Source organism: Aquarana catesbeiana, linkage group LG02, assembly GCF_042186555.1.
Source record: "Aquarana catesbeiana isolate 2022-GZ linkage group LG02, ASM4218655v1, whole genome shotgun sequence".
Lineage (NCBI taxonomy): Eukaryota > Metazoa > Chordata > Amphibia > Anura > Ranidae > Aquarana > Aquarana catesbeiana.
In genome coordinates, this window is record NC_133325.1 from 387534788 (window position 1) to 387561992 (window position 27205).

At 40.8% G+C, this 27205-nt stretch overlaps 1 protein-coding gene across 2 annotated transcripts in view; it reads right to left on the reverse strand.

The window, feature by feature from the left end:
- NHS (NHS actin remodeling regulator) overlaps positions 1 to 26445 on the reverse strand; it is a 263463-nt gene extending 237018 nt beyond the window's left edge. For both annotated transcript variants that reach the window (XM_073615178.1, XM_073615177.1), the window contains exon 1: positions 25591 to 26445. In XM_073615178.1, the coding sequence (XP_073471279.1) occupies positions 25591 to 26014 (424 nt within the window). In that variant the 5' untranslated portion in view covers positions 26015 to 26445. The remainder of the gene's footprint in view (positions 1 to 25590) is intronic.
- Positions 26446 to 27205: the final 760 nt, after the last annotated feature.

A 27205-nucleotide genomic window follows, 5' to 3' on the forward strand; every position in this document is an offset into this window, starting at 1 on the left:
AATAAACAATAAAGCTTACATACATTTCAATAAAGACCATTAGGGTATAATTTATACCAGGAAGTTCAACTGTTCTGTTAAATAATACAGCAATGATTAAAGTGAATTGAACAATATCCATATTCTCCAAAAATAATCCATACACATCCACTATTTACAATGGGAGTAAACTCCCATGGATGATTTTTACCTATAGGTAAATCTATAGTAAGGCTTACCTATAGGTACAGTAAATATCTCCTAAACATGCGCCATTCAGGAGATATTTACTTGTGAAGCCACCAGTGACATCACCGGTGCATGTGTTCTGAAGGAACGGCATACTGTGCCATTCCTTCAGAGCCCTGTGTCGTGAACAGTGGCTCCCGCGCGCATGCACAGGAGTGACGTAATCGCAGCTCATCCAATCAAAGTACTGCAGCTCGCCAACCCAGAAGGAAGACCGGCTGAAGATGGAAGCCCTATTCAGTGGTGACAGCGCGCCGCTGGAGGGCTTCATTTAAGGGTAAGTTACACATAATGTGCTAGCATACGTCACACTTGGTGGGTGCTACTGCCTGCCAAACTCAACCCATTCAAGTGAATGGCACCGCGCCGCAACCATATGCCATTCACAATTGGTCACAGCTGACACCGTGGTTTCTGGGCCTGAAATGTCACACAGCTCTCTGAGAAATCTGTGAAGTGGAGCATTCTCACAAGGCATGAAATCTCCACAGTTTATCCCAGAAGGCTGTAGGAATTCAGTGTGATGTCATCAGTGCCTAGGCTGCAGGGATGGAAACTGAAATCTACCATAAGATACTTTTTACTATGTATTGCATTTTTTTTTAAGACGAACTATGGCCTCCCATCTAAAAAAATGTGCTACAGTACTTTATTATTAAGTGCATCTCAACTTATAGTTTTCCTCTAGTCCTCCTACAAAGTCCCACAAATACCCGTTGAGCCTGCATGTGAAGTTTATCTAATGCAGCTTCCTGTGATGGAGTGACAACAATGCTGCACTGCTCCAGAATTCAGAGCAGAGTTATCATTCTCATGTAAGCTGTGCCTGTTTGCACTACAACGGGATGAGTGGCTATCAGCCTTGTTACTGCTGACTGACAAGCCTGCAGCTTGTCAATCAGCACCTGGCCACACCCAGTCCTGTCCACTACTTTCTGGATTGGCAGACTGCTTCTGCTGCTTAATCCCTCCCACTATAATCTGCAGTGTCTGGGAAGGGGAGCACATGAGACACAAAAGAAGAAGGATTTGATTCAGTCAGGGAAGGCTTTTGTTTATTTAATTAGGTTTGTACATAGTAACTGGATTTGGCACTTGTTCACACTTCATAAAGATGCCTTTAATTGCACTTTAATTTGTGAGCTGGTGATTTTGCATGGTTTCTGCTAAGCATATCAAATGCCTAAATCTATACTAAACTTACTGAACATTTACAAGCATTGTTATTTTTTTTTAAAAACATGCCTCTAGTGTTCCAAGTGACTATATAAATGAGATACATAGATAACCAGCATTCAGGTTGCCATAGACATCAAATTATCCCAAAGAGAGTAAATCTAAATATACTTGTAACATAAATGTTGACGTTTCATATCATCTTTTTCATACTTGCCATCTTAGCTTCAAAACATTTATTAACATTTTTCACAGTACCGAGAATACTAGTGCTAAAAATGTATATAGGCAAATTGATTACCACATCAACCACGTCATGTTTTGTGTCACCCCTAGAATATGCACTACAATGCATTCTGCATATACTATTAGGATAAACGCAAGCTATGGTGCAGTGCAACAATGTATCTCCCCATTTACAGGAGTACCTGAAGGAGGGCTATTCCTGCAGTTGTTTTCATGTAACAATTTAGTAACGTTATAACTAGACTATATTCTTGGTTGGCATACATACAGTTAGGCCCCTTTCACACATGCAGACCGTTCAAGTCCGCCTGTCAGTTTTTCAGGCGGACCTGAACAGATGCTCCATGTACCTCTATGGAGCAACGGATGTCAGCGGTGACATGTCCGATGTCCTGACATCCGATCCGCTCTGATCTGCTAAATGCAGACTGATGGAAAGTAAACCCTATTTTACATCTGTCTGGTGGATCAGATCGGATGAAAATGGACAGGTGGTCCGTTTTCATCCAATCCCCTATAGAGAACAGCGGGGCTCTGACAGGTCTGTCCCTGCACAGTAAGCAGAGATGGACCTGTCACCCGCTGGCTGAATGTACCCAAGTTGATTGATGTATCAACTTGGGTACAACCAGCCTGTCAGATTTTAAAGGCGATTATTGCTATCGGCTGTTATGGCTACTAGCAACAATCACTGTGTTTTCTCGGCAGGAGTGGCTGCCCCTGCCAGGAGAACACACTGGCTCTGTGAGAGGGATTCCCCCATCAACACTGACTGTGTTGATGAGGGATCGAGCTATTTTCTTTTCTTCAGCCTGTGGTAGCAGGAAAGAAAATTTATCTGTCTATGGCCGGCCTAAATTGGCCCTAGTATGTGTATGTATGAATGTGAGTTAGGGACCTTAGATTGTAAGCTCCTTGAGGGCAGGGACTAATGTGAAGGTACATGGACAATATATATGTAAAGCACCACATAGATTGTTGGTGCTATAAAAATACCTGTAATAAATAATTGTGTATGTTTATGTAGGCATGTAAATGTATGGATAATTGTATGTTTGAAGGTATTTACAGAAACTACCTGCATCCAGTTTATATGCATATGTATGGGTGTGTGTATTCAGGGGAGTATACATTTGTTCCATGCATCATGCTTATATGTATATATAATAGACTTAGAAAAGAATAGTAATATTACTAGTAATACTAAAATTGATCAAAATCTAATACACAGACTCTATCACACTGTGGATCTTCATTATTTTATAGCGATGAGGATACATTTGCTTTTAAACTTTCCTTTTCAGACATTCATTGCTGACCACAGAGTGACAGTGGTAAACTGATGAGCCAAAGAGATCCACGGAAGATAGTATAAATCTGTTCCATGGAACATCAATTACATGTAGATTGCATCTAATGTGAAACACAGCTTTTATTAGTGCAAAACTCACTGCTTTGGGCAACCGCAAAGCACACTACAAACCATTTGGAAGGCTTTGTAAAAGACATTGTGCCTGGCATGTCACCATTAAAAGTTGAACGCAGATTAGCTGCAGTGCCTTCACATTTTTTACTTTTTGTAAATAATCTTCTGCACAAGTACTAGTCAACAAGGAAAGGATATATAGATGTAATATTTGCACAGCTAAAATAAATACAAATTTGTATTCTCGACAATAGATTGTTTTCTCAAATTTGCTGCAGCTCATCTATCACTCCCTTTATATACCTTAACCAAACAAAAAAAAAAAAAGAAAAAGAGATCAGAAAACAAACCTGCCACAAAAATGCTACTAAACCAGTATTATGAGCCTTAAAATGTCAACACGGTGAATTTCATCACGATCATGGCAAATAAAGATGGTTTAACCTATTTATTAGAAGCTCAAATGGTAAATCAGTGAGAAGGAACTGGGTCCCACTGGGTGGGATGATGACTATTATTATGTTAAACATTCTAGTTAAAGCTTGATTTTTTTTTTTTAAATGAGAGGAATTTTACCTCTTCCAATCAGAAAACACCTTGTATTCTTCGAAAAATAAATACAAGATGTTCTCTGAATTGCAGAGGATCTGAGCCTCTGTTTATACCAAAGACTGCAAGGATTTCTCCAAAAGGCTGATTTCAGCTGGAATAATTTTATATTTAGTTTTGGACAGAGTGAAGGAGTTGGAATCTCTCAAAGGTTTTTATTGCTGATTATGTCCCATTGGGGAATAAATATGCAAAATCTCCCAGATACTTTCTTTGAGATTTAAAAAGACTGATCATACCAGAGTAAAACAACCCAAAATACTTATACTGTTTTTTTTTTGCATTGAACAAGGACTTGCGCCAAGCATGTTCATCACTTGTGCAAGGCCTGTCTTCCCCATATATGCGGCTTGAAATGCAATGGCTCCATTAGTGACCTTTTTCCTAGGCTGTGACTTTTTCTAACCTGGAACAAGCATGCAAATTAAAAAGCATAACTGAGAACTCCTGTTTTGTTTACTTTTTGTCTCATTGGCTAATAAAGTACTGAGGCCATTGGATCTGCATGACTGCCAACTAGCATTTTTGAAATGCAGGGGTTGGCCAAGACAGCCTTCATACTCACACTACAGGTTTTCCTTACAGCCTCTGTGCTATGCAAACTCATTGTGTCATTTAATCCCAGGAATTGCAAACCTGCATTTTATTGAACCCAGATGTTTATTTAATTGCATATACATTGGTGCTGCAAACATGTGACTTCCACTCTAGCCTGCATTCAATTCAAATACACAATCATGTTCACAGAAAAGTTTTTTAATTCTGCTTTTAGAATTTTGGTTTACTTTAATGACTCCTAAGGGACTATTTAAATGGAAAGCAGATATTAATGTCCACCCTATGATGAACTTCACAGTGATAAGTCCAAATTGCATTCTCTACTTTATTTTCCATTCACTAAAGGAAGGGCAAGGTGTGGAGCCTGCAGTGTCTGTCAGAGTGTTCTCTTTGGAACGCTGCAGAGAACACCTTGGGGTTGATTTACTAAAGCTGGAGAGTGCTTCCAACTTCATATTGTCTAATTAAGCTTTGACAATAAAACCTGGAAGCTGATTGGTTTTCAATGCAGAGCTGCACCAGAGTTTGCACTCAGCCAATCAGGAGGAGAGTCCCGGATGGCTAAGACACTCATGGACATCGCTGGAGAGAAATGGGGATCAGGTAAGTAATTAGGGGGTGCTGGGGAGGCTGCTACACACAGAAGGTTTTTTTATCTTAATGCATAGAATGCATTACGATAAAAAACCTTCTGCCTTTGCAACTCCTTTAAGTTTGATGGAGTTTTTGCTTGCTGCAGGGTCACGAAGCAAGAAAACTTTACTGCACAGCAGTAAGGCAGATCACTGCATTATAATTACCCCCACCCCCTCAGTCATCACCTTCCAGCTTAAGGCTTGGTTCCCACGACTCCAAAGTTGAGTGACTTTCAGAGCAACCTTGGAATCCAACCTTGATAGGACTTTGATGTGACTTTTTACACTCTGTGGCATTGAAATCATATCAAAGTCGGATCAAAGTAGTACAGGAACCTTTTCTAAATTCGGACAGACTTGTGTAGTATCAGTTAAGACAGCTCTCATAGGGAAACATTGAATTTCACATGTCATCCAACTTAGGGTCTCACAAGTTGGATCCTATGTCGCATCGGTGTGAACCCAGCCTAATGCTAATAAAACAACAGGGTCAGAGGAAAAAAATATTCAAATAATGGAGCCTTGCAGGAGAAGGACTTTTATACTTTCCTCTCTGGTGGTCCATTTATCTTATCTCCCCTCCATTCCAGCATTGAAGTCTCTGTAAGTGTTTCAGAATTCAACACTTCTGAGAGTGTTGAAGGCCTATATGACGGTAATCACTGGTGCTAGTGCTGGTACTTTCCTCCAACCTGGTTAAATGTTGGAACAATGGCATTCAGCAGGGGACACAGACAGACAAACCTCCTAAAAGTGTCAAATACCAAAAACAAGTTGGAATGGAGGGGAGGTAGAACACACAGGCCACCAGGGAGGTGAGTATAGGAGCTCTTGCAGGGCACCATAACTTCAATCATCATTTTTTCCCAGACAAGTTCATTTGAAAGCAATATTATGATAAACAATACCATTATGTAACCTGAAACGGATTTTAAGGACATGTGCAAGTCTTGCTCTTACACAAGCATCCCCCCCCCCCTCTTAGCAAGAACAATCTGTCAATTGATAATGAAATATAATCATCTTGTGACCAGCAGAAGAACTTGAATTAATCCCACATCTTCAAGCAGAGTTCAGTGCTAGCACAGGACACCACACACCAGTGCCTCTAAGAAAACAACGTGAGCACTAGAATTCTTCAGTCTTTCAACCTTTTCAGTGGAATATGTCATTATTAGTTCCTGCTAGAAATGAGCAATCCTACATGGATAAGATAAAGATTATGAAGCTTCCATCTGCAAAAGAAACACTGCTTGCTTCCTTATACGGGAACAAAAATAACAACATATTAGCTTATCTGTCTGATTTTTTAGATGAAACATCACCTAATAAGGGATAAAAGGTCATGAATCCTGAGATGTGAATGCAACACCCGGGGGAGTCTGAAATTGGCTATATACCTCCGGAATCAGACAGCTGGATCAAATGTCAGGTGCCAGGATTTGACCACACTTGCCCACAGTGGTTTACTACCAAATCTGAAAGAGCAAGGATTTTGATACCTACACGAAATTAGTTAAAAAAACGAAACAAAAAGGGAATCAGGAGATTAGGCCTAAAATGACATAATCTGCCATTCGAATAATCCACCAAGAGTGGAAGACCTGGAGAATAGAGTGATTACTGTAACGTCAATAATAGACTCACTGGCCACTTGATTATGTACACCTGTTCAATTGCTTGGTAACACAAATAGCTAATCAGCCAATCACATGGCGGCAACTCAGTGCATTTAGGCATCTAGATGTGGTGATGACGACTTGTTGAAGTTCAAACCGAGCACCAAGATGGGGAAGAAAGTGGATTTAAGTGACTTTGAACGTGACATGGTTGTTTGTGCCAGACGGGTCTGAGTATTTCAAAAACTGCTGACCTACTGATATTTTCACACACAACCATCTCTTGGGTTTACAGAGAATGGTCCAAAAGATAAAATATCCAGTGAGCGGCAGTTGTGTGGAGGAAAATGCCTTGTTGAGGTCAGAGGAGAATGGGTTTGAGATGATAGAAAGACAACAGTAACTCAAATAACCACTCGTTACAACCAAGGTATGCAGAATACCATCTCTGAATGCACAATACATTGAACCTTGAAGCAGATGGGCTACAGCAGCAAAATACCACACTGGATGCCACTCCTGTAAGCTAAGAACAGGATACTGAGGCCACTATTCGCACAGGCTCACCAAAATTGGACAATAGAAGATTGGAAAAATGATGCCTGGTCTTATGAGTCTCAGTTTTCAGCTGTGACATTCAGATGATAGGATCAAAATTTGGTGTAAATAACATGAAAGCATAATTTCATCCTGTCTTGTATCAACAGTTCAGCCTAGTGGTGGTGGTGTAATCGTGTGGGAGATATTTTCTTGGCACACTTGCTTGAGTAGTGTTGCTAACCATGTCCATCCCTTTATGACTACAGTGTACCCATCTTCTAAAGACTACTTCCAGCAGGATAATGCACCATGTCACAAAGCTCAAATCATCTCAAATTGGTTTCTTGAACATGACAATGAGATCACCGTACTCCAATGGCCTCCACAGTCACCATATTTCAATCCAATAGAGCACCTTTGAGATGTGGTGGAATGGGTGATTTGCATCATGGATGTGCAGCCGACAAATCTGCAGCAACTGCATGATGCTATCATGTCAATATGGACCAAAATCTCTGAGGAATGTTTCCAACACCTTGTTGAATCTATTAAGAGAATTAAGGCAGTTCTGAAGGTGAAAGGGGGTCCAACCCGGTACTAGAAAGGTGTACCTAATAAAGTGGCCGGTGAGCGTATATATGTGTGTGTGTGTGTATATATATATATATATATATATATATATATATATATATATATATATACACACAATTTTGGGGTGAGTCACTCCTCTTTGTTTCTGTGTAGATTCTAGAAGAGGTGTCACGGTGGGCTCCCAATTATCCACTAATTCCAATAAAAAGAAGAAAGGGGACACAATCTCCAATGCAAAAAGTTTACTGAATATCAGATCTCCGTACAAAATAGTGAACAATGCGACTGTTCACTATTTTGTATGGAGATTTGATACTCAGTATACTTTTTGCATTGGAGATTGTGTCCCCTTTCTTCTTTTTATATATATATATATATATATATATATATATATATATATATATATATATATATTTGGTATACATGCAGAATTTTTATTACATCAAATTTAATGCTCCCTTGACTGTTCATAGTATAATGCAAACTTTCCAAGTATGTCCATAAAAGACAACCAATAGGTCTCATATATGAATGCAAATGTCTAAGAAAGAGTTAGGCGACTTTAATGACATGGGACATTTGTATATATGTCTTTCTCTGCATTATATTTTTTACCACTTTTACAGCCAATTGTATTTTACAGCTTAGATCATTGTTGAGGTGCTGACTTCTGAACTGATGGCTCCATAGCATAAACAGACTAAAGTCAGTAATCCCCTCTAAACTCCTGGAACCTCTAATTTATTATGTAGAGAATGTATTCTGCATAGTTAGAAATAGGTTCAAGTAACCCATGTGCAACAGCTGATGACTGGTCCACCTACCAAAAGATCTTTTAATGACCGATAAAAAAATGCCATATTTCTAAGCAAAGAACAGCCAAGGATCACACTCTGGTGCAAGTGTTTAAGTGACATGGTGACAGTCAAAGTGAAGTCTGCATCAGCAGGACAATAAACTAAACACAATACAGTATTTTTTTTTATATATAAATATCATAAATCAAAGGTCATTTTACTGTATGCGTTTTTTTTTTTAATTCTGCTCTGAACCCTCTGAAACCTTAATGGTAATGCCACTTTAAAGCAACTCTGTCAAAACCAAATAAACCTGCACCACGAATCATGGCCTTAAAGAGATGCCACTGCTGAACAATCTTCTGCAACCAAACCCTTCAAGTGTGTTAATTGCTTGGTCCCACTTTGCAATCTGTGATTCCATCCACTGGCCCCTACATCCCTCCAGGAACCACAGTGAGCAGGGAACCAGGAACCCAACATATATGGAACTATATCCAATGCAGAAGATTCTTCAGCAGTGGAATCTCTTCAAGAAAGAAAAGATTGGTGGTGTGGGCAATGAGACAGGCAATGTCGGAAATCCTTATTTTTCATGCAACTTTCAAAAATGTCATTTAGATAGCAACAGAGCCACTTTACTGATAGTCAAGCCACGAAGAGGACGCAGAATGGTGTATGCAGAACTATGTATAATCTTGTGACCTATTTTTGATCATTTCCTTCTTCATAGGAAAGATTACATGTTGATGAACTGCTCTGTCTAGCCCTGAAGACATTCTCTATGGAGAATGGTCTGATTGTGCCAACCTGACCTACCAACCAAAATCTACGTGTAGCTTTAAGCTAGTCATAGACATGAGAGGTGGTCCAAAGATCTGACTGCTATGTGATTATTTTGAGCAACAATCACAACATATATGCATGTTTGCACTGGTTGCTTATATGATCACACTATTACCAGACAGTACAACGCTGTGCATTACACTGGCCTACTATATAGATTTTTGGTTCATTTAGGTCCATCTCACCATAACCTGTTTGGGTACACTTTCCAGTACAAGAGGAAGACTAGGAGGAATTAAAGCTGGTTAGTGTTGGTTTAAGTAATTTGCACTAGGCCTTGTGCTTCTGGGAGAAGAATCATCAAAGGAAAATATAAATCTTCTGACACAGTCATTTTCTGTATAAAAGATGGGTATTTTGTGCTTACCCAATAAGATGCCGGAGGGATCAGAGCAACATAAAAGAAAATCTGTATACAGTGAAATTCCCTTGTGTTAAAATGGCCCCTACGTCACTACTAAGGCATCTAAGGAAATCTTTAGGAGATGTAAATGTTTCACAAAAAAATGTCCATCATCCCACACCCAATTTCTTCCGGTATCCACTGACACAGTGTCTGATTGACAGCAAATGTCTAAATGGTCTATTCATTCTTTCTAGCCTTTGATCTGCTCAGGACAGGCAACAATCTGCAGGATACGGCACAGAACTCAGCAATGAAGGAGTTAAAGGAATTTCACAGTTATCCTCCAAGCTGATTAAGACAAACAAAAAGACACTTCTTAATGAAGAGCTGACATGTGCCTGTAGGGTTGGCTCCTTAGGAAATGTGTTACACTGCTTTTGTTTTCCTTTATTTTGTGTACACATGACTTTGGCCTACAAAAAAATGTACTGCAACTAACACTTTATTAGACATCATATAAAAATGAATACATAAATACATAAATCCCTTCAAGCTTGTTATCCTATAAATAATTAAGAAAATACTATACAGTATATAAGAAAGAAAATATAGATAGATAAAACAATTATAGATAGATAGATTAGGGTGCCCACTTGTCCCGGATTGCCTGGGATTGTCCCTTAATTCATATTTGTGTCCCGTGTCCCGGGCACCTTCATTCCGGGACAATACAGTTTCCCAGAATGAAAAAAAAAAACACACCGCCGTCCTGATAAATATTGCCAAACTGGTTGCTAGGGCCACCCTGCTTCGCGTCTAGCAACCAGTGACATCGGCTGAGCGAGGCTTACCCAGAGCTGCCCTGCGCTGAGCAGCGCTCGGAGTCCACCCACCTCCTCTCCTTCTCCGCCTCTGGCCGCAGCAGCAGAGAGAGAGAGAGAGAGAAGCCAGAGCGTCTTCTGTTATCTCCTTCTCCGGAGTCCTGACTCCAGTCCATTCTGCATTGCTGGTAGTGGCACTGCTGGTAAGCCAGGATCCAGAGAAGCCTGTGCCCACTGCCAGTCCTGGGGTCGACTACTCCCGCTGCCTGCAGCGCATTGCCACTGCCAGCAGCCCAACTTTTCTCCTCCTGAGCCTCCTCCCCCCCACGAGGGCCGCGACCCGAGCCACCCGACTGAGTGCCTGAGCCCTGAGGGGGGCCCCCAGCTAAACTTCCAGGTTTGTACTCACTATTCTATGAGAACATGCATGCTTGCAATTGCAATGCAATCATGTATTGCTTTTAACAATGTTCCTTCTAGATACTGTATGTTCGTAACAATAACATTTCCTTTTTTTTTTTACATATGTATTTCTGTGTGGCACCTAAAGTCTGGCTATCTATTCCAAATCAAGTTCTATTGAGCTGAAAATACAAATAAAGTAGCTTTCATTGACACCCCACAGGAGGAGCCTCTTGCTTGGTGTTTTAGAAAATGCTCCAATATATACACCACACAACAATGTTTGTAATCCTTGGTATTACATGGAAAGAAAACTCTTCAAGGTACAATTCTTCAGTGTGATGAGATGTCTGATATAAGGCATCTTATCCCACTGAAGGACTGTACCTTGAAGAGTTTGCCTACATACTATTATATAATAACAAGGATTACAAAAATCGTTGTGTTGTGTTCGTACATATAAGAGCCCTTTCACACTGGGGCGGTGCAGGTGCTGGCGGTAAAACAGCGCTATTTTTATCGGCACTTTACAGTCGTTTTAGCCGCACTATTCGGCCGCTAGCGGGGCGGTTTTAACCCCCGCTAGCGGCCGAAATAGGGTTAAAAACGTGGTTCTGCAACAGTGCCCATTCAGATCACTGAATAGGAGCGGTTTAGGAGCAGTGTATACAGCGCTCCTTCACTGCTCCAAAGATGAGGCTTGCAGGAGTGGTTATTATTATTATTATTATACAGGATTTATATAGCGCCAACAGTTTACGTAGCGCTTTACAACTTGAGGGTAGACAGTACAAATACAATACACTTTGATACAGTAGGAATCAGAGGGCCCTGCTCCTTAGAGCTTACAATCTAAGACCACTGTTTGCTTTTTTCCCCCAAAAATTGGCAAAAAAAAGTATCAAAAACCATCTTTTTTTGGGCAGGCGTGGTTGCGGGGGTGGGGGGTGTCCCTGAATGGCAGTTTGGAAATGTGGTCACCCTAAGATAGATAGATAGATAGATAGATAGATAGATAGATAGATAGATAGATACAATGTTGTAGGTAGATATCAATTTACTAAAGGTAAATAAACTGTTCACTTTGCAAAGGAATGTTCTCCATCATCCAGTCATGAGCAAACAAAAATGTTTTTGTACATGATAGGGTATTCTTTGCAAAGTGAAATTTCATCACATTTACTAAGCTCTGGGGAAAATTCCTATGCAAAGCACAACTTCCCTTACATATTGAACAGTTTCTTTTCCTTTAGTAAATCAACTCCATAGCGTCCTACTGCTACAGCATAAGTGCTGATGTTTGCAAATGTTTTATTATATACTTCTAAACTAAGATGAATATGGTGGGTGTCTGCAGAGAACAGGACATCTTTGTGCTCTGGCTCGATTTCCTTCCTCTCTTTTTCATCTTACACTTTATTGTTCTCCTTAATGCTTTGTCCCACCAAAGTTGTAAGAAGCTGCACCTCAATTGCTGGGTTTCACTGTATGGTGGCTACAAAGGCTGAGCACAGATGGATTAAAGGCACTATTTTTGACAAGACATGGCTTCATAGGGAGTACAATTTACTGAGGCCAATGTGGACATTTGCTTGGTTCACAGAAGGAGCAAATGGGAAGTTTGGCAGTGTTATTGTAATGACCAGGAAACAAATGAGTTCAACAACTCTATTTTTTACTTAAAGGAAATGTATATATTCATTTAAAGACAATAATATATTGTATAACAATCTTAATAGCTATATAGCAGCTGAAAGTGGGAAAGGAGTGGCAGGAGGGCAGACACATTATATTTTTAAACTGGTCCTATTTTAAGATGCATTTTCCTAATTTGCAGAGGCATAGACAAGAGAGGAGAGAAGATGTGCCACCCTAGTCTAAGCTTAATCCATTGTTTTCAGTGGAAGGAAGGTGGGGAAGGAACTTTTCTCAAGGTTTTATGTGCTTTTTTTTATCTGTGTCACCACATTTCACTGTCTTTTTTTTTACTATTACTATTGTTATTGTTATTGTTATTATTGTTTTCACTGGCCCAATTTCCCCTTTAAATTTTTTAAAACTAGAGAAAATACTGACAAGATTTCCCAACTAAATCTAACAAACTACTGTAATTGAATCCTTACAAATAATCAACATATGATAAAAGATACAAATAATGATGCAGAATCATACTTTTTTTTGTCAAAACAACAAAAATAGTGTCAACCTGTTTCAAACATTAGTAAATTGGGACAATTGGGTCATAAGATTGTACACTCACCATGCCGTTAATCCCAACATTTTCATGGATTTTTAATGTATCGTGCCAGTGAATGAAAATATATTGACATATATAATTTTAATTAAGCTGTGTTATCCTATTTATAAAAGACTCATACCTCAGTCTTTAAAAGAGAAGTATGGGATTTTTTTTTTTCAATCACACCTACCTAGCTGGATGCGGTATCGGTCTGAAGTTGCATTTGTCCCCCCCCGACCTTAACGCTGAGAGCCAAGCGATGGCTTGGTTCTCAGGGCACCCTGAGCAGAGAGCTAGTGACTATCAGTCACCGGCTCTCTGCTCTGCCCTCACCCCCCGGCACTAATTGCAGCGTAAAGCTGCGGTTGGGTCGGGGGTGGGAGCGGATGGCTCAGACTTTCAGAGGCTCACTCCAGGTGCCGGTCCAGGCATGTGGGCAGATCCCGACCATATGTTCATGATCTTTCCCGAGCCTGGACTGGCTCTGTGACATCAGCTGACAGCTGGCTTCAGCCCACTGTCTGCTGAAAACGGGTCAGCTGCGTTGTTAGGCACCCCTATCCCTATACTACCAGGTGAAACACTACTTAGAGCGTTAGTTCACCTTTACAAAAAAAGCTGCCTATGTAAGTAAGAGGTGATTGTAGATAAAAATAAACTGTGCAGTTCTGACTAAAGTTAAATAATGCCCTTGCTATAGGTGTAGGCCATTTACATACCTCCCAAAGCCTGACTGGAATACTCCCAGGATGTTGCTAGTATGTTGCTAAGTGAGGCCTAGTTTTTACTGTTTGCCTCCACCATCACTGGTGATTCAAACCCCCTCACATGCTCTTTCTCTCCCCTGACATAGCAGCTCTGAGCTCAGCATTTGAAAGCTTTCTCCTTTTATGGAGTAGGTGAGCAGTAAAAACTAGGCCTTATTTAGCAACATCCTGAAAGTATTCCAGTCAGGTTTCAGAAGATACATAAATGGCCTAAATCTAAAGAAAGGACATTATTTAACTTTAGTCAGAGCTGCACGGTTTGTTTATATCTACAGACACTCCTTATCTGCATAGGCAGTTTTTTGGTAAAGGTGATCTAACCCTTTAACCTCAAACCAGATTGCCTCTTGAAGTATCAGTTTAAATTTATGACACATGTTTGGATGGCAACCAGCCAAACTATAGCAAAAGCCTGGCTATCAGTCACACTCTCATTATCCAAGGTTAAAGGTTAAAACTAGTATTCATCGGATATTCTCCAATGAAAAACTGAAAGCATAATTCTCTGACACAATGTCCGCATTGCATAAAATATGGGGTCCGTGAGTTTCGCACTCCCTACATGGACTTTGACCATTGCTTGGTAAACATATGAAACTGATATGCACTGCCCCTTGCAAAAAATGTAAATAACATGGAGGGCACACTGGCATAGTGTAAGATCCTGAAAAAATTGGTTAAAATAAATATAATGTGCTGACAAAAGTGATATAAAGACGTACACGTGTCATCAACCAACAAGTGTGCGCATCTGATTTTTAGTGCTTCATCGGGAAGAGCAACCTCTAGTATAATAGCTAACATGTTTCAAGGCTTTTCCTTCACAGCAGAAACAGGCACTCCTAGCATTCAGAGAGTTAGCTCTAATGAAGAGGCATGCCTTTGAAATGTGTTAGCCAGCATACTAGAGGTTGTCTAGAAATTATACTATAGCTTGTATTGAAATGGACGGATGAGCACACTCATTAGTTGATGAGACATTCCCTATGGAAATTGTGTAAGAAGCAGCGTGTCTTTATATCACTTTTTTGAGTACAAAATGTTTATTTTAACTAATTAAAGCTTTTTGAGTTTAATACACTATGCCAGTGCACTTTCTATCTTATTTAGGGTTTTTTGAGGATTCCTTGGTCTGGAGAGAGCTGCAAGGAAGTGGATGGTTTTTCTACTATATTTACTATTTGTTCTATATATATATATATATATATATATATATATATATATATATATATATATATATACAGTATATTATTATTATTATACATATATATCATTATATATGCTGAAGAAAGAGATTCTGGGCCAATAAGTGGAACTTTGGCAGACATAGGGGTTTATTTACTAAAGGCAAATCCACTTTGCACTACAAGTGCACTTGGAAGTGCAGTCGCTGTAGATCGGAGGGGTAGATCTGATATGAGGGAAAACTCTACTGATTTTATCATCCAATCATGTGCAAGCTAAAATGCTGTTTTTTATTTTGCCTGTCTCCCCCAGATCTACAGCGACTGCACTTCCAAGTGTACTTGTAGTGCAAAGTAGATTTGCCTTTAGTAAATAAACCCCATAGACTTGTAGATTTCAAGTTGAGCACTGACATCAGGTTCACATCTTTGACTTTGCCCTTTGGGCCTGATGTAACCTACCTTGGTTCCGAGGCACTCACTTCCTCTTCCCATTTCCATCCGTATCCCTTTCCCGCTAACACCTATTCATTTCTAGCTGATTCACTTATAGGTTAGGTTCTTGTAGGTATCTTTTCTGATGTTCTTTGCTGATGTTACTCCAGTGTAACTGAATACTATGTTGTATTGCAAAAAAGTAATTTAAATATTGTGTTTAGATATGGTAAAAGAGAGAACTGGTGAAATATAATTGAACGTTCGGTTTAGTAAATGTATTATCTAGAAGAACAAAATATGTGGGTCTTTAACTTCCAAATGACAGACCTGTCGTAAAAAGAACAGAAGAATGAATGATTTCAGTATTGAACTTCAGGTCAGTGTTACATGCAGCCATCCTCTGAACTGCATTTGGACATAGGTAAATATCACTGCATTCCAGCGTTTACACCTTTTTGACCTTCTACACCTCTGCCAATCAGGGGTCAAAATCTCATTATGAGGATCATAAATTCATCAGTATGAATGAATGCCAGATGACTACACTTACCAAGAAGTGTGATCATCATCATACCATGTGTTTTTTTTTGTGACCTCACCTTATATTTAAAATTAGTAAAATAACTCCCTGGACATCAAAGTGTCCTATGACTTTAAGCCACCTGATAAAACACAAGATGAAGCCCCAGAAACAAGCGTGTGACCGTACAGCTGTATTGAGCGGCAAGCTTTCAGAACAGCAGCAACATATTTAATGATGCCTTTGCTAGAAAAGTATAAAAGTGTAGGCTTGTAAAAAAATATCTAAAGCTAGCCTTACACTGTTAGATTTCTCTTGTTCAGCCCATAGGGGCAATCACTTGATTCCCCATCCATAGCGAGGATGGAGGAATCTCCCCTGTCAGCTGTGGTCTTCAGACAGTTGCAGCAGCACCTGCAGCTGTCTGAATACCCAAACAGTGATTGCATCTAGTTTATCACATGGGTTCATTTTTCAATTGCATTCTGGCAAGACAGGGCGACCCACAGCTTGAATTGCGAAAGAGAGTGAGATCACTGTATGTCTGACTTCATTTGGGGGTCTCTGGGTGCTGTAGATGGGAGCTATATATAACATGCAAGCAAGTTATAGCAACCCTATATATAACCCTTTAGCTAATGTACAGTATATAATGCCATCCCAGTCTTAGTCCATTGGGTTCAATATTGAGTTGGCTCATCCTTTGCATCTATAACATCTTCAACTCTTCTGGAAAGGTTGTCCACAAGGTTTAGGAGTGTGTCTATAGAAATGTATGAGCATTCTTCCAGAAGCACATTTGTGAGGTCAGGCACTGATGCTGACGAGATGGCCTGGCTCGCAGTCTCCACTCTAATTCATACCAAAGATGTCCTATCAGGTTGAAGTCAGGACTCTGTGCAGGCCAGCCAAGTTCCTCCACCCCAAACTCGCTCATCCATGTCTTTATGGACCTTGCTTTGTGCACTGGTCCAAATCATTTGATGGGGGGGGGGATTATAGTGTGGGGTTGTTTTTCAGGGGTTGGGCTTGGCCCCTTTGTTCCAGTGAAGGGAACTTTTAAGGCGTCACCATACCAAGACATTTGTGGACAATTTAATTCTCCCAACTTTGTGGGAACAGTTTGGGAATGACCCCTTCCTGTTCCAACATGACTGCACACTAGTGCACAAACAAGGTCCATAAAGACATGGATGAGCAAATTTTGGATGGAGGCACTTGACTGTCCTGCACAAAGTCCTGACCTAAACCTGTTAGAACACCTTTGGGATGAATTAGAGTGGAGACTGCAAACCAGGCCTTCTCGTCCAACATCAAAGCCTGACCTCACAAATGTGTTTCTGGAAGCATAGTCAAAAATTCCCATAGACACACTCCTAAACCTTGTGGACAGCCTTATCAGAAGAGTTGAAGCTGTTATAGCTGCAAAGGGTGGACCAACTCAATATTGAACCCTACAGACTAATGCCTCGTACACACGGTCGGACTTTGTTCGGACATTCCGACAACAAAATCCTAGGATTTTTTCCGACGGATGTTGGCGCAAACTTGTCTTGCATACACACGGTCACACAAAGTTGTCGGAAAATCCGATCGTTCTAAACGCGGTCATGTAAAACACGTACGTCGGGACTATAAACGGGGCAGTGGCCAATAGCTTTCATCTCTTTATTTATTCTGAGCGTGCGTGGCACTTTGTCCGTCGGATTTGTGTACACACGATCGGAATTTGTTGTCGGAAAATTTTATAGCCTGCTCTCAAACTTTGTGTGTCGGAAAATCCGATGGAAAATGTCCGATGGAGCCCACGCATGGACGGAATTTCCGGCAACGCGCTCCGATCGGACATTTTCAATCGGAAAATCCGACCGTGTGTACGGGCATTAGACTGGGATGCCATTAAAGTTCATGTGTGTTTAAAGGCAGGTGTCCCAATACTTTTGGTAATATAGTGTGTGTGTGTGTGTGTGTATATATATCTATATATATCTATATATATATAGATATATATAGATATATATATATTGACATTTCTGAAATCGAAGAACCAGTATAAATTCAGTGGAACATTGGTCATTGATGTGCAAAATTTTTCACTCTTGGCGAAGATGACCTTTATTCACTAAAAACAGCCTGTCATGTGAAGGGAAATTTAAACAGAAATTCTAAGAGAAGGGAATTAATGAGCTACAAATGCTATCAAGTAAACATTGTAACTGTACTGAAGACAGAAAGTTCACTTGCCTTCACTCTGAAATCTCTGACATCCACTGCAGCCAGATTTCCACAGTGAACAGGAGGGCTGTAGGATTATACATCCTGGAGCCTGTGTTGTGCAAGTCTTTGAGACCGCGATCTGCTTCGTGCATCACCATCCATATTCAACATCCAGGACAGGCCTGAGTATGATTAGCGAGAAAATTCATAATACCAACATCTGATTAACATCAGGAAATCTGTATGTGAAAAGCAGGAAGAACCTGCGGTGGGCACCCTAGCATTTCAAGCATTTTCAGGAACCCTAAATAGGGGACAGGTGCACTACAATAATACATAGATGAAAACCTGAAGCAGATAGGCTGATCTTCCGCTATTTATCTCAAAATTGCATTTTCAGTTTCAACTGGAGTGTATTTTTGAACAAACAGGGATGGGGTAGAGACTAAATTTTCTGACAAACATCTAAATACACAGATTAAATATATATAGCTGTTTTACCTACAAAAGTTTTTTTTTACTGTGCACCCCAGCATGAGATTTGCATAGCTCTCCCACAGAGCATAGCACTGTCTTGCAGGGGAGGGGACCTATTCTCGCTCACTTCTGTTTACGCATTTTCCCAAACCCACCCTGCGACTAGACAATGAAAATCGAAGCAGCAGGCATGTCTTTATCACTCTGCTATCTCCTTCTATCAGCAAGTCTCTTCAGTACACCTGAATGCAGAGGCATAACTAGAACCTTCAGGGCCCCGGTGCCAGAAACCTGCTGCCCCCCAGCCAGAGCCTATCTCTCCAAGCCAGGAGCCCTTCCCACTGATCCCTAGGCCCTTTATAACAGTCCCACAGCGGGAGTGTTTCACATGTTCTACAAAGGGCCCCCTTCATTCTGTCTTGGCTCCCCCCACAGTGGCAGAATGTCAAGACCCGGTCGCAAGTGAGACCTTTGCGACCCTGGTAGTTATGCCACTGTTTGAATGGCTCCTTGTGCTGTTTTTCTTCTCTCAGTCTGAATTCTACTGTACAGGGGATTGCAAGAGGCTAATACTAAACCATGTTCAGGTACTTACATGGCCAGTCTAAAAAAAACTACATTTAATGATGTATTAATGAATACAAAGCTGCATTAATTTGTGTTTTTTATATCTATAAATATCATAGGAGTTCACCTTTAAAGAAATAGTGACTTTAGTGATGGGAACGCATGCTTGCTTCAAACATCCAATTATATACAGCATGTGCAAGAGAGGTTAAAACGCAGTTCCAAACAAAAATGGAACTTCCGCTTATCTGTCTCCTCCCACCCTCTGGTGCCATATTTGCCACCTTTCAGGGGGGGGAGCGGGTTATACATTTGCCACGGCGAGGTATGTCACAAGTTCGGCCCCCTCCTAATCCCCCTGCTGCCGGGCCAGTAAGAGAGTGCAGCAAGCTTCACGCATGTGCAGTAGGGATCCAGCTGTGAAGCCACAAGGCTTCATGGCTGGGTTCCCTTACCGACAATGGCAGCGGCAGCACCCGACAGCTGATGAAAACATTGGCTGCGGTGCCGACATCGCTGGATTCCAGGACACGGAAACGTCCTAATATTAAAAGTCAGCAGTTGCAGTGTGTTTGTAGCTGCTGACCTTTAATTTTTGAAGGGGGAGGCTGGAACATTGCTTTAATATGAACAAATTAGGTTATGTCCACATGGCATGGCTACCCCAGACATATTATAGTACGCTATGCCTCGTCCCTGGAACATGTGAGAGATTTTTTTGGTCTCTCTTGTTCTCTCACCGCTTTAATATAATTTCTTTTTTATTCTCTTGCTATTCTTAAGGGGTTTAAGTGGGATTCACTTTACATGAGTGAAAATTTCTTTAGGAACCCCTCACTTTTACATTTCTTCTGGTTTGCTCCAGTACAGGATACTGCCTTCAGATATTGTTAAAATAAATTCTTATTTAAATAAAATAGATGTGGAACTGGAAGGCATTTTTTACACATTCAGTCATTTCCCAGAAACTTTAAATGTTCGGCTCACATGTTTAAACTTTTGAAATGGCTGAAACCCAATTCCTAAGGTTGGAAGATGGAATTCTATAGAGGTTTTCTAGGTCATTTGTGGCAGATTAAGTTCTAACAATTAGGCACAAAGCTGTTAGCCATACAACACCTGAAGTGTAAATTAAATGACGATGAACCCCGAAAACTACCCCTGACTTGTGATTGTAAATGTAACCAATGTGTACTACACAATAAAAGATTCTCCTTAATAAAGCAACACAGAAAACCATTAATTAAGAAGGGAAAAGAATTCTAGCAAAGTCACTTGCAGCTCCTGACTCCACCCTGGTGAAAAATGATCCCGGGCAATTCTTTGGGAAAGGTATTTGTTTCTTTGAAGCGGTGTATTTGAAATAAATGAAAGCTGCCTACGAATGTTCTGTCTGTGCACTCCGTCTGTTGCTGCAGCTGGGAACAATAGAGGAATATCTTATTTTTGGAAAGAAACTGATGTTGAAAAAATGGGCTTGGGCTATGTTAGCGAAAAGTCCCACATTCTAAGAGGAAAAAGAAACAGATTAGGGTGTGCCCAGAATAAAGAGTCCTTTGACCTACTAGATGATGTCATTACTTGCTTTAATGTCCTCCAGTGTGTCTGATATTTACAGCCTGTTTATAACCTATAGGGATTTTTTTTCCCTTACTGTCCCAAAGTAACTCTATATTATTTATTAAAGTGACACTAACCAAGATTCTTATTCTCAAAAATCGAATCCATACGTATCTGCTACTTAATGGCTCTGTAATCTATATTTCATGAAATTGTTTCTTTATGGGGTTGATTCACTAAAACTGGAGAGTGCAAAATCTGGTGCAGCTCTGCATGGTAGCCAATCGGCTTCTAACTTCAGCTTGTTCAATTAAGCTTTGACAATAAAACCTGGAAGTCGATTGGCTTCATTGCAGAGCTGCACCAGATTTTGCACTCTACAGTTTTAGTAAATCAACTCCACTGTGCTTTTTTGCCTTCCTGTAATGTATCTATTCCATAGCCTGTGCTTCAATTCCACTAGTTGGTAAAGATTATTCTGAAATGTTTCATAGAATTGGCACGTTATAAAGTGATCTTGGGGAGCAGAACCTTGAAACTTATAATAAGTCATACCTATATGTATCATCTAAACTTGTTCCATTTAGGAGATATTTCATCTGCGCCAGCTCATGAATGTAGAGAGCACTGTGCAGTGATAGTGACTCCCCTACGCATGCATGGGAGAGACATCATTGCGGGCCGGCCATTCAAAGGGCCAGAGAGTGCGAACCTGGAAGAACCATGTGCAATGGCAGCTCATTGCTGGAGGGCTTGTTTTGAAAGATAAGTCTGGCATAATGTGCTGGTATCTGGTGTATTTTAGCACATTATGGCATAAACCTATAGTAGGCACATAAAAAAATCAGGAGAGTTTACTATTGCTTTAAAGGGAACCTACATATGGACACTGGGAGCATTTCTGGCACCAGCTTAGCACCTCTAAATGCCAAGTCTGAGAGGTTGCAGTGAGTGGAATAGATTTTGCTAGGCATGACTTTACACTGCATTGGCAGGAACCCAGTGCTAGTCTTTGAAAGACAAAGCTTCTCCCAGCAGGAGCACTGCAAGGAAAGGCCTAGGTAACATGTTCAGTGGGTAAATCCATGCAAATGTTGCTAGCAGGGATCTTAGTAGCCAGAGGGAAGGAGAAGTATTGTGTAATTTACACTTAAGTGACCCCATTACTCCAATTTGCGCCATGAAAGTATTGATCTGCTTGACTTTTACTTTCCATGGCTTGTGCTTCACTTCCACTAGTTAGTGAAGAGTTTCCTGGAAGGTTTCATGCATTTGGCCCTTATATAGTGATCTAAGGGAGCAGGACCTTGAAGTACCATTTGGCATTGACTTTCAAGTAATGGTGTATGAAGTGAGTGCTACTTACACACTATTCCCACTTACCTCTTGCTTACCAGCCCGTGACTTGTTCATGGTGGCTTACCATATAAAAACTAACTATACCACTATGAATATCAGGTAATATGAAGAATATGTAACATCTCTGAGTAGTGATCAGCAGGTTCACTTGTACCTTCACAATGATTGAATTATGTGAACCGATAACCCCACATACAAAGTAATGATAGATGCAGCAGCTACTACATACCAGTCTGGCCAGTATCTAGATCCATATTTTATTTGCTGCGGTATTAGACAAGAAACCCAGTAGAGCAACATAAATTGCAGACTTTATTGCCAATAATGCCAAAGATAAATACACACCCTAAATAAAATGAAAAATCCTAAACCTGCTAATGAGCCTTGTACATAGAATCAGTGTATTTTATATAGATATAAAACACCACCCAGGTTTCTTTGTTGAATATTAACACATGTGGAGTCTCCTAAGGGACTTGCAATCTAATCTTCCTAATACAGTGAACACATAGTGAACACAACACACACACAGGACAGTTTGAGGGGAAGCCATTTAAACTGTAAGCACAACAGGTGTACATGTTGGGGAATCCCCATTATGTACTGTAACTGACTTAAGATAAAATCTGCGAACCTCTTGACATGAATCTTAAATGGATAGAATTTGGGGAAATATTCCAGACCATCATGCAGCACCTGATGTATATACATTCTTATATTCATCCTCCAAGCAAGGCCTTTAAGAAGAAAGAATGTCTAATTGTGGCACTATCACACTTGTTCAAGCTTTTCCAGGCAGACTGTCACACATCAGTTGCACTTTACACATGACATCCGACCTAAAGAAGTCAAAGGTCATCATGAAGTGCTTGTGCACAAGATGCCTTCAAGACTGAATTCATGTTGGGCACCCTTTCCATAATGAGCACTGCAGTGTAAAAATAAAACTATCTTTAGCAGATCTACACCTGTCAAACTGGGCCTTCCCCAATCAAATCAAAAATCCTTATTTGACATTGTGCTATACCGGTGCCATAGGAAAAGCATCAGTGTGTACAAAATTTTGCACTTTAATGGGCGAAAAATGACTGCTACAAACATGCAAGGTCATGGCTAAGCGTCGTATACAACCAATGACAGCTGGTGATCACTGTCATTTGACGCTGATCATGTGATAAAGTAGAGCTATCGAACATTACTTTGTCATAATAATCAGTTTTCCTCTGTCCCTCTCTGTCAAGAATCTTATGGAGACATTATAAAATAAATACTACTAATAAAAATATATATACCCTAGTTTAATAAATAGTTATTGTTTGTAAAAGATTCTTTTATTAATAGACCAGTTTTCACAAACCTTACTATATATCCTTAAGTACTTGTGTGATATATCCAAGGTCACATTCGTCTGAAATTTTTGTTGAGTGGTAAGGACTAATGTAATTGTTGGATAATATGTCAGTGCTACATAAATACTGGATTCAAAAAATATCTAAAGATGTCTTATCCTTTTCCACAGACCACAGCTCCTAATAAACTGACAGCCGTTCTTCCTTGGAGACTAGTGATGTTACCATGGTGTGTCTGGAGCTGGTGAAAGCCCCATGCCTCCTATGCTCATACTACAAAGGTTAGCCTGATGCACCATGCAGGACTGCTCATAATATATGGCATGGATGACAAATTAGCATGATTTGGGCCCACTGGGTTGAAAACCACCATATCATGGGGGGTCCCCTTCCTCCAGACACGTGAGCCTTAGCAGTGTGGTAGTGCAGCAATTCGATGCCATGGTTCAGCTCCATATTTTCTGTCTCTGTGAGAACACCAGGATGTTGTATTATCTGAGAACTGCTTTTAATATCAAAATTACCATAATTGCTCTGCCTTCTGATTGGCTATCCGGAGCCTATCATCATGTAAACCATACCCTCTTCCTTCCTGTTGCTTAGGAGCATGAATGATCATTCAACGTTGCCACCTCAGTGGTGCTGAGATTTCAGTCCTCAGCATCTGCCCAGTGATTCCGCAAAATCAGGAGCCTAGAGAAGGCTTCTTATGTAAGGCACACACCACTGACATCATTCCTGCTACAGCATGAGGGAAACAGGCAAAACTCATACACACCCAACTATCGACCCACAATCAGGATTCCGGAATAAATCACATACGTAGGGAAATCACGCTGAGAAGGAAATGGACAGATCCTGGCACAGTATTTGTCATTCGCTGAACAGCGAAGGTTAATGTGCAGCTTAATCAGCAATATCATAGATTAGATTCCCTTCGCCAGAACCAAGTGTCCTTTTTCTTGTTAGCTCTAATGATTTTCACACTTGCCGTAAAAGAAGGGGTTAAAACCTGCATGTTACCTATAAACCACTGATAAAAATCATGTATCCAGCTTCTATACAAAGCAACCAATGCCTGTCTGTAGCCAGGGGATGGACCAGGCTGTGAATAGTTCTCTCTCCGCAGACAGATGAAAAGATACTGCAGATGGAAGCAGCAGCTATACAAGGGCAGCAACAGTGCACTCCCAGATACAACTCATAGGGAAATCCATGATACCGAGTCACTCAAAGGACAAGTGCTTGAATCACAATATATTCAAAGCGCCTACACCGTTTACTAGCAATGCTCTTATATTTCTCATGGAAAGCTGGCAAGCTTAACAGTCATTCCCCTTTTTATCCAGCAAGCCAATAAATGATGAAATCCTATGTTATAAGCACACCAAATCAACAGCATCTGTAATAATACAGATTATTTATAATCATTCTTTTGTACAGGAAAATCTATAGCAATAGCCTTGGCACTTTTGTATAAAATACATAAACATTTGCATATAATACACATAATGTATATAAGAAATTGTGCCTAAAGCACACATAGCAGTGGCAGTGTATGTGCAGTGGGTCCCCCACCATTACAACAGAATGAAATGTGAAGAAGTCAGTAAGCTTTAGCTATCACCAGTGGTCCTACAAGAAGGATGCTGGACCTCTTAGGCCCATGCCGGCTTTAATTACAGGTTTATTGTTCATATAAAGCAGACATCATTTTTACAGGTCCCTTGAAGGAGAAATGGCCTTTCTAAAGCAAATGAGGAGCAAATCCAAGGCACTGAGCAGCTGTTGTCTCCTCTTGCTGCTGGAGCAGCAATGCAGATTTCCCTCCCTTCCCTGGTAGCATCTGAGGTGATAATGAAACATTTGGACACTTATTAGCATAAGATAAGCAATGTGGTACCTAAAATGAAGAGGTCACAGGAAGGCTAGGAAATGAGTGCTTTTGAAACAATTAAGACTTTTTTTTTTTCACTTTTGGGTTTTAAAGGGGCCTGAACTGTTTCACCTGTCCCCCCCCAGTACAGTGCTAAAGACAACGGCAGAAAATGACATCTAAGATGATGTACTCACGCACGGTCTCCTGCTTTGGATCCAAGCTACTGACAACCTGCTGGACAGTACCGATTTTTCCTTGCAGCGCCCGTACGCGCCTGGCAGTGACCTGAATTTCTGCTTCGAGATCGTGGAATATGGAGCAGGCATGCCTGGCCATATCCGAAAGCTGGCGTAAGATCCGCGACATCGCAACGTTGTTGATCGCGCACAAATCCAAAGTTGCCACATCTTTATCCTTCTTGTCAACGGGCAAGGGTTCCCTCTCCTCCGAGGGCACCTGCGCCGAAGGTGCCACATTAGCCGACAATTCTTCCCTCGAGTTCCCCCGGTGGTGCTGCCGCTGCTCATCCCCCTGATCCCTGGAACAGCTCCCTTCAACCTGGGCGACAGCGTGCCTACACAGCCACTGGGGCTCAACAATCCGCTTGGCAAAGGGCATTGCAGATCGCCCTTCACGTTATCCTGCGATGATGCCTTAGCTAGCCAAATCCTAAGGAAACAACATCAAATAAGACAGATAGGGGTCAAGAATCCTCCGAAATGAAAGGTTGTAGCGATCCGCCAACCAATGTGCCACTCCAGTATAGGTCCAGTTCTTTTTTCTTTTTAAATACAGTGATCCCTATTTAATCCTGTGCAGGTCCTCATTGTGGGGAGCCCTTTTTTATCCTAGCCATGTTTTCCCCTCCATGTGTGACAGTGTGCAGCTGTGACTTGGGAAGTATCGCAGTTGTGCACTGCTTCCCTAGGTCCTCTCTTCGCTCTGATCATCCAGTTGCTTTTTGGATAGCTTTTCTCTGCCTCCCTCTCTGCTTTCACCATGCTACAGTGAGGCAGACTGAAAACCTGGAGGCAGGAATTACACAGAGATGTCTGAATGGGGAGGTGAAACGAGAAAAGGGACAGGGAGGGTGGAGGAGGTGCTGGCAAGCCAAAGGGGAGGAATCAGGACATTCTACACAAGACACTGCCTTCTCCAGCCTCAGTCAGTGAAGAGCTAGCTTCTACGCAGAGACAGTCTGCAGCAAATCGCTTGGCTTGGCAACTTCCAGCACCGCTTTACGAAACCCCAGGCCATGGATTCTGCTTCTGGTTTTAGAGTTTAGATTCCATTTGAAAAAAAAAAAAAAAAAAAATCAAGGTTTATAGAATACAGACAGGAGTGCAGGAGCCTGAATGGCATGGTACATTTAAAACCAGTCAATCTGTTGTGCTTCTGAAAAAAAAAAAGGTCCACTCATTAACGTCTAACTTTCCAGAATACAATGAAACCAAAAAAAGAATCAACCCACCAGCTTTCAGGTGACTTCCTATAAAAAATCAAGACAGCATTGTTTTATTTGATCCACTTTATTAAGTATTTAGGAGTCACAGATCTGAAACCAAAATAACCAGCCAGATTGGCAATATTATTATTATTATTCTACAGAATATATATAGCGGCAACAGTTTGCGCAGCGCTTTACAACGTTAGGGAAAACAGTACAGTTACAATACAGAAGGAATCAGAGGGAGCTGCTCGTTAGAGCTTACAATTGAAAAAGGATCTATCTTTTTCATTTAATATTAAAAACTGAAAGCTTTTTATCTGATATTTCTCTGCTTTTCAGCATTGTGGCGTTTTCACTAT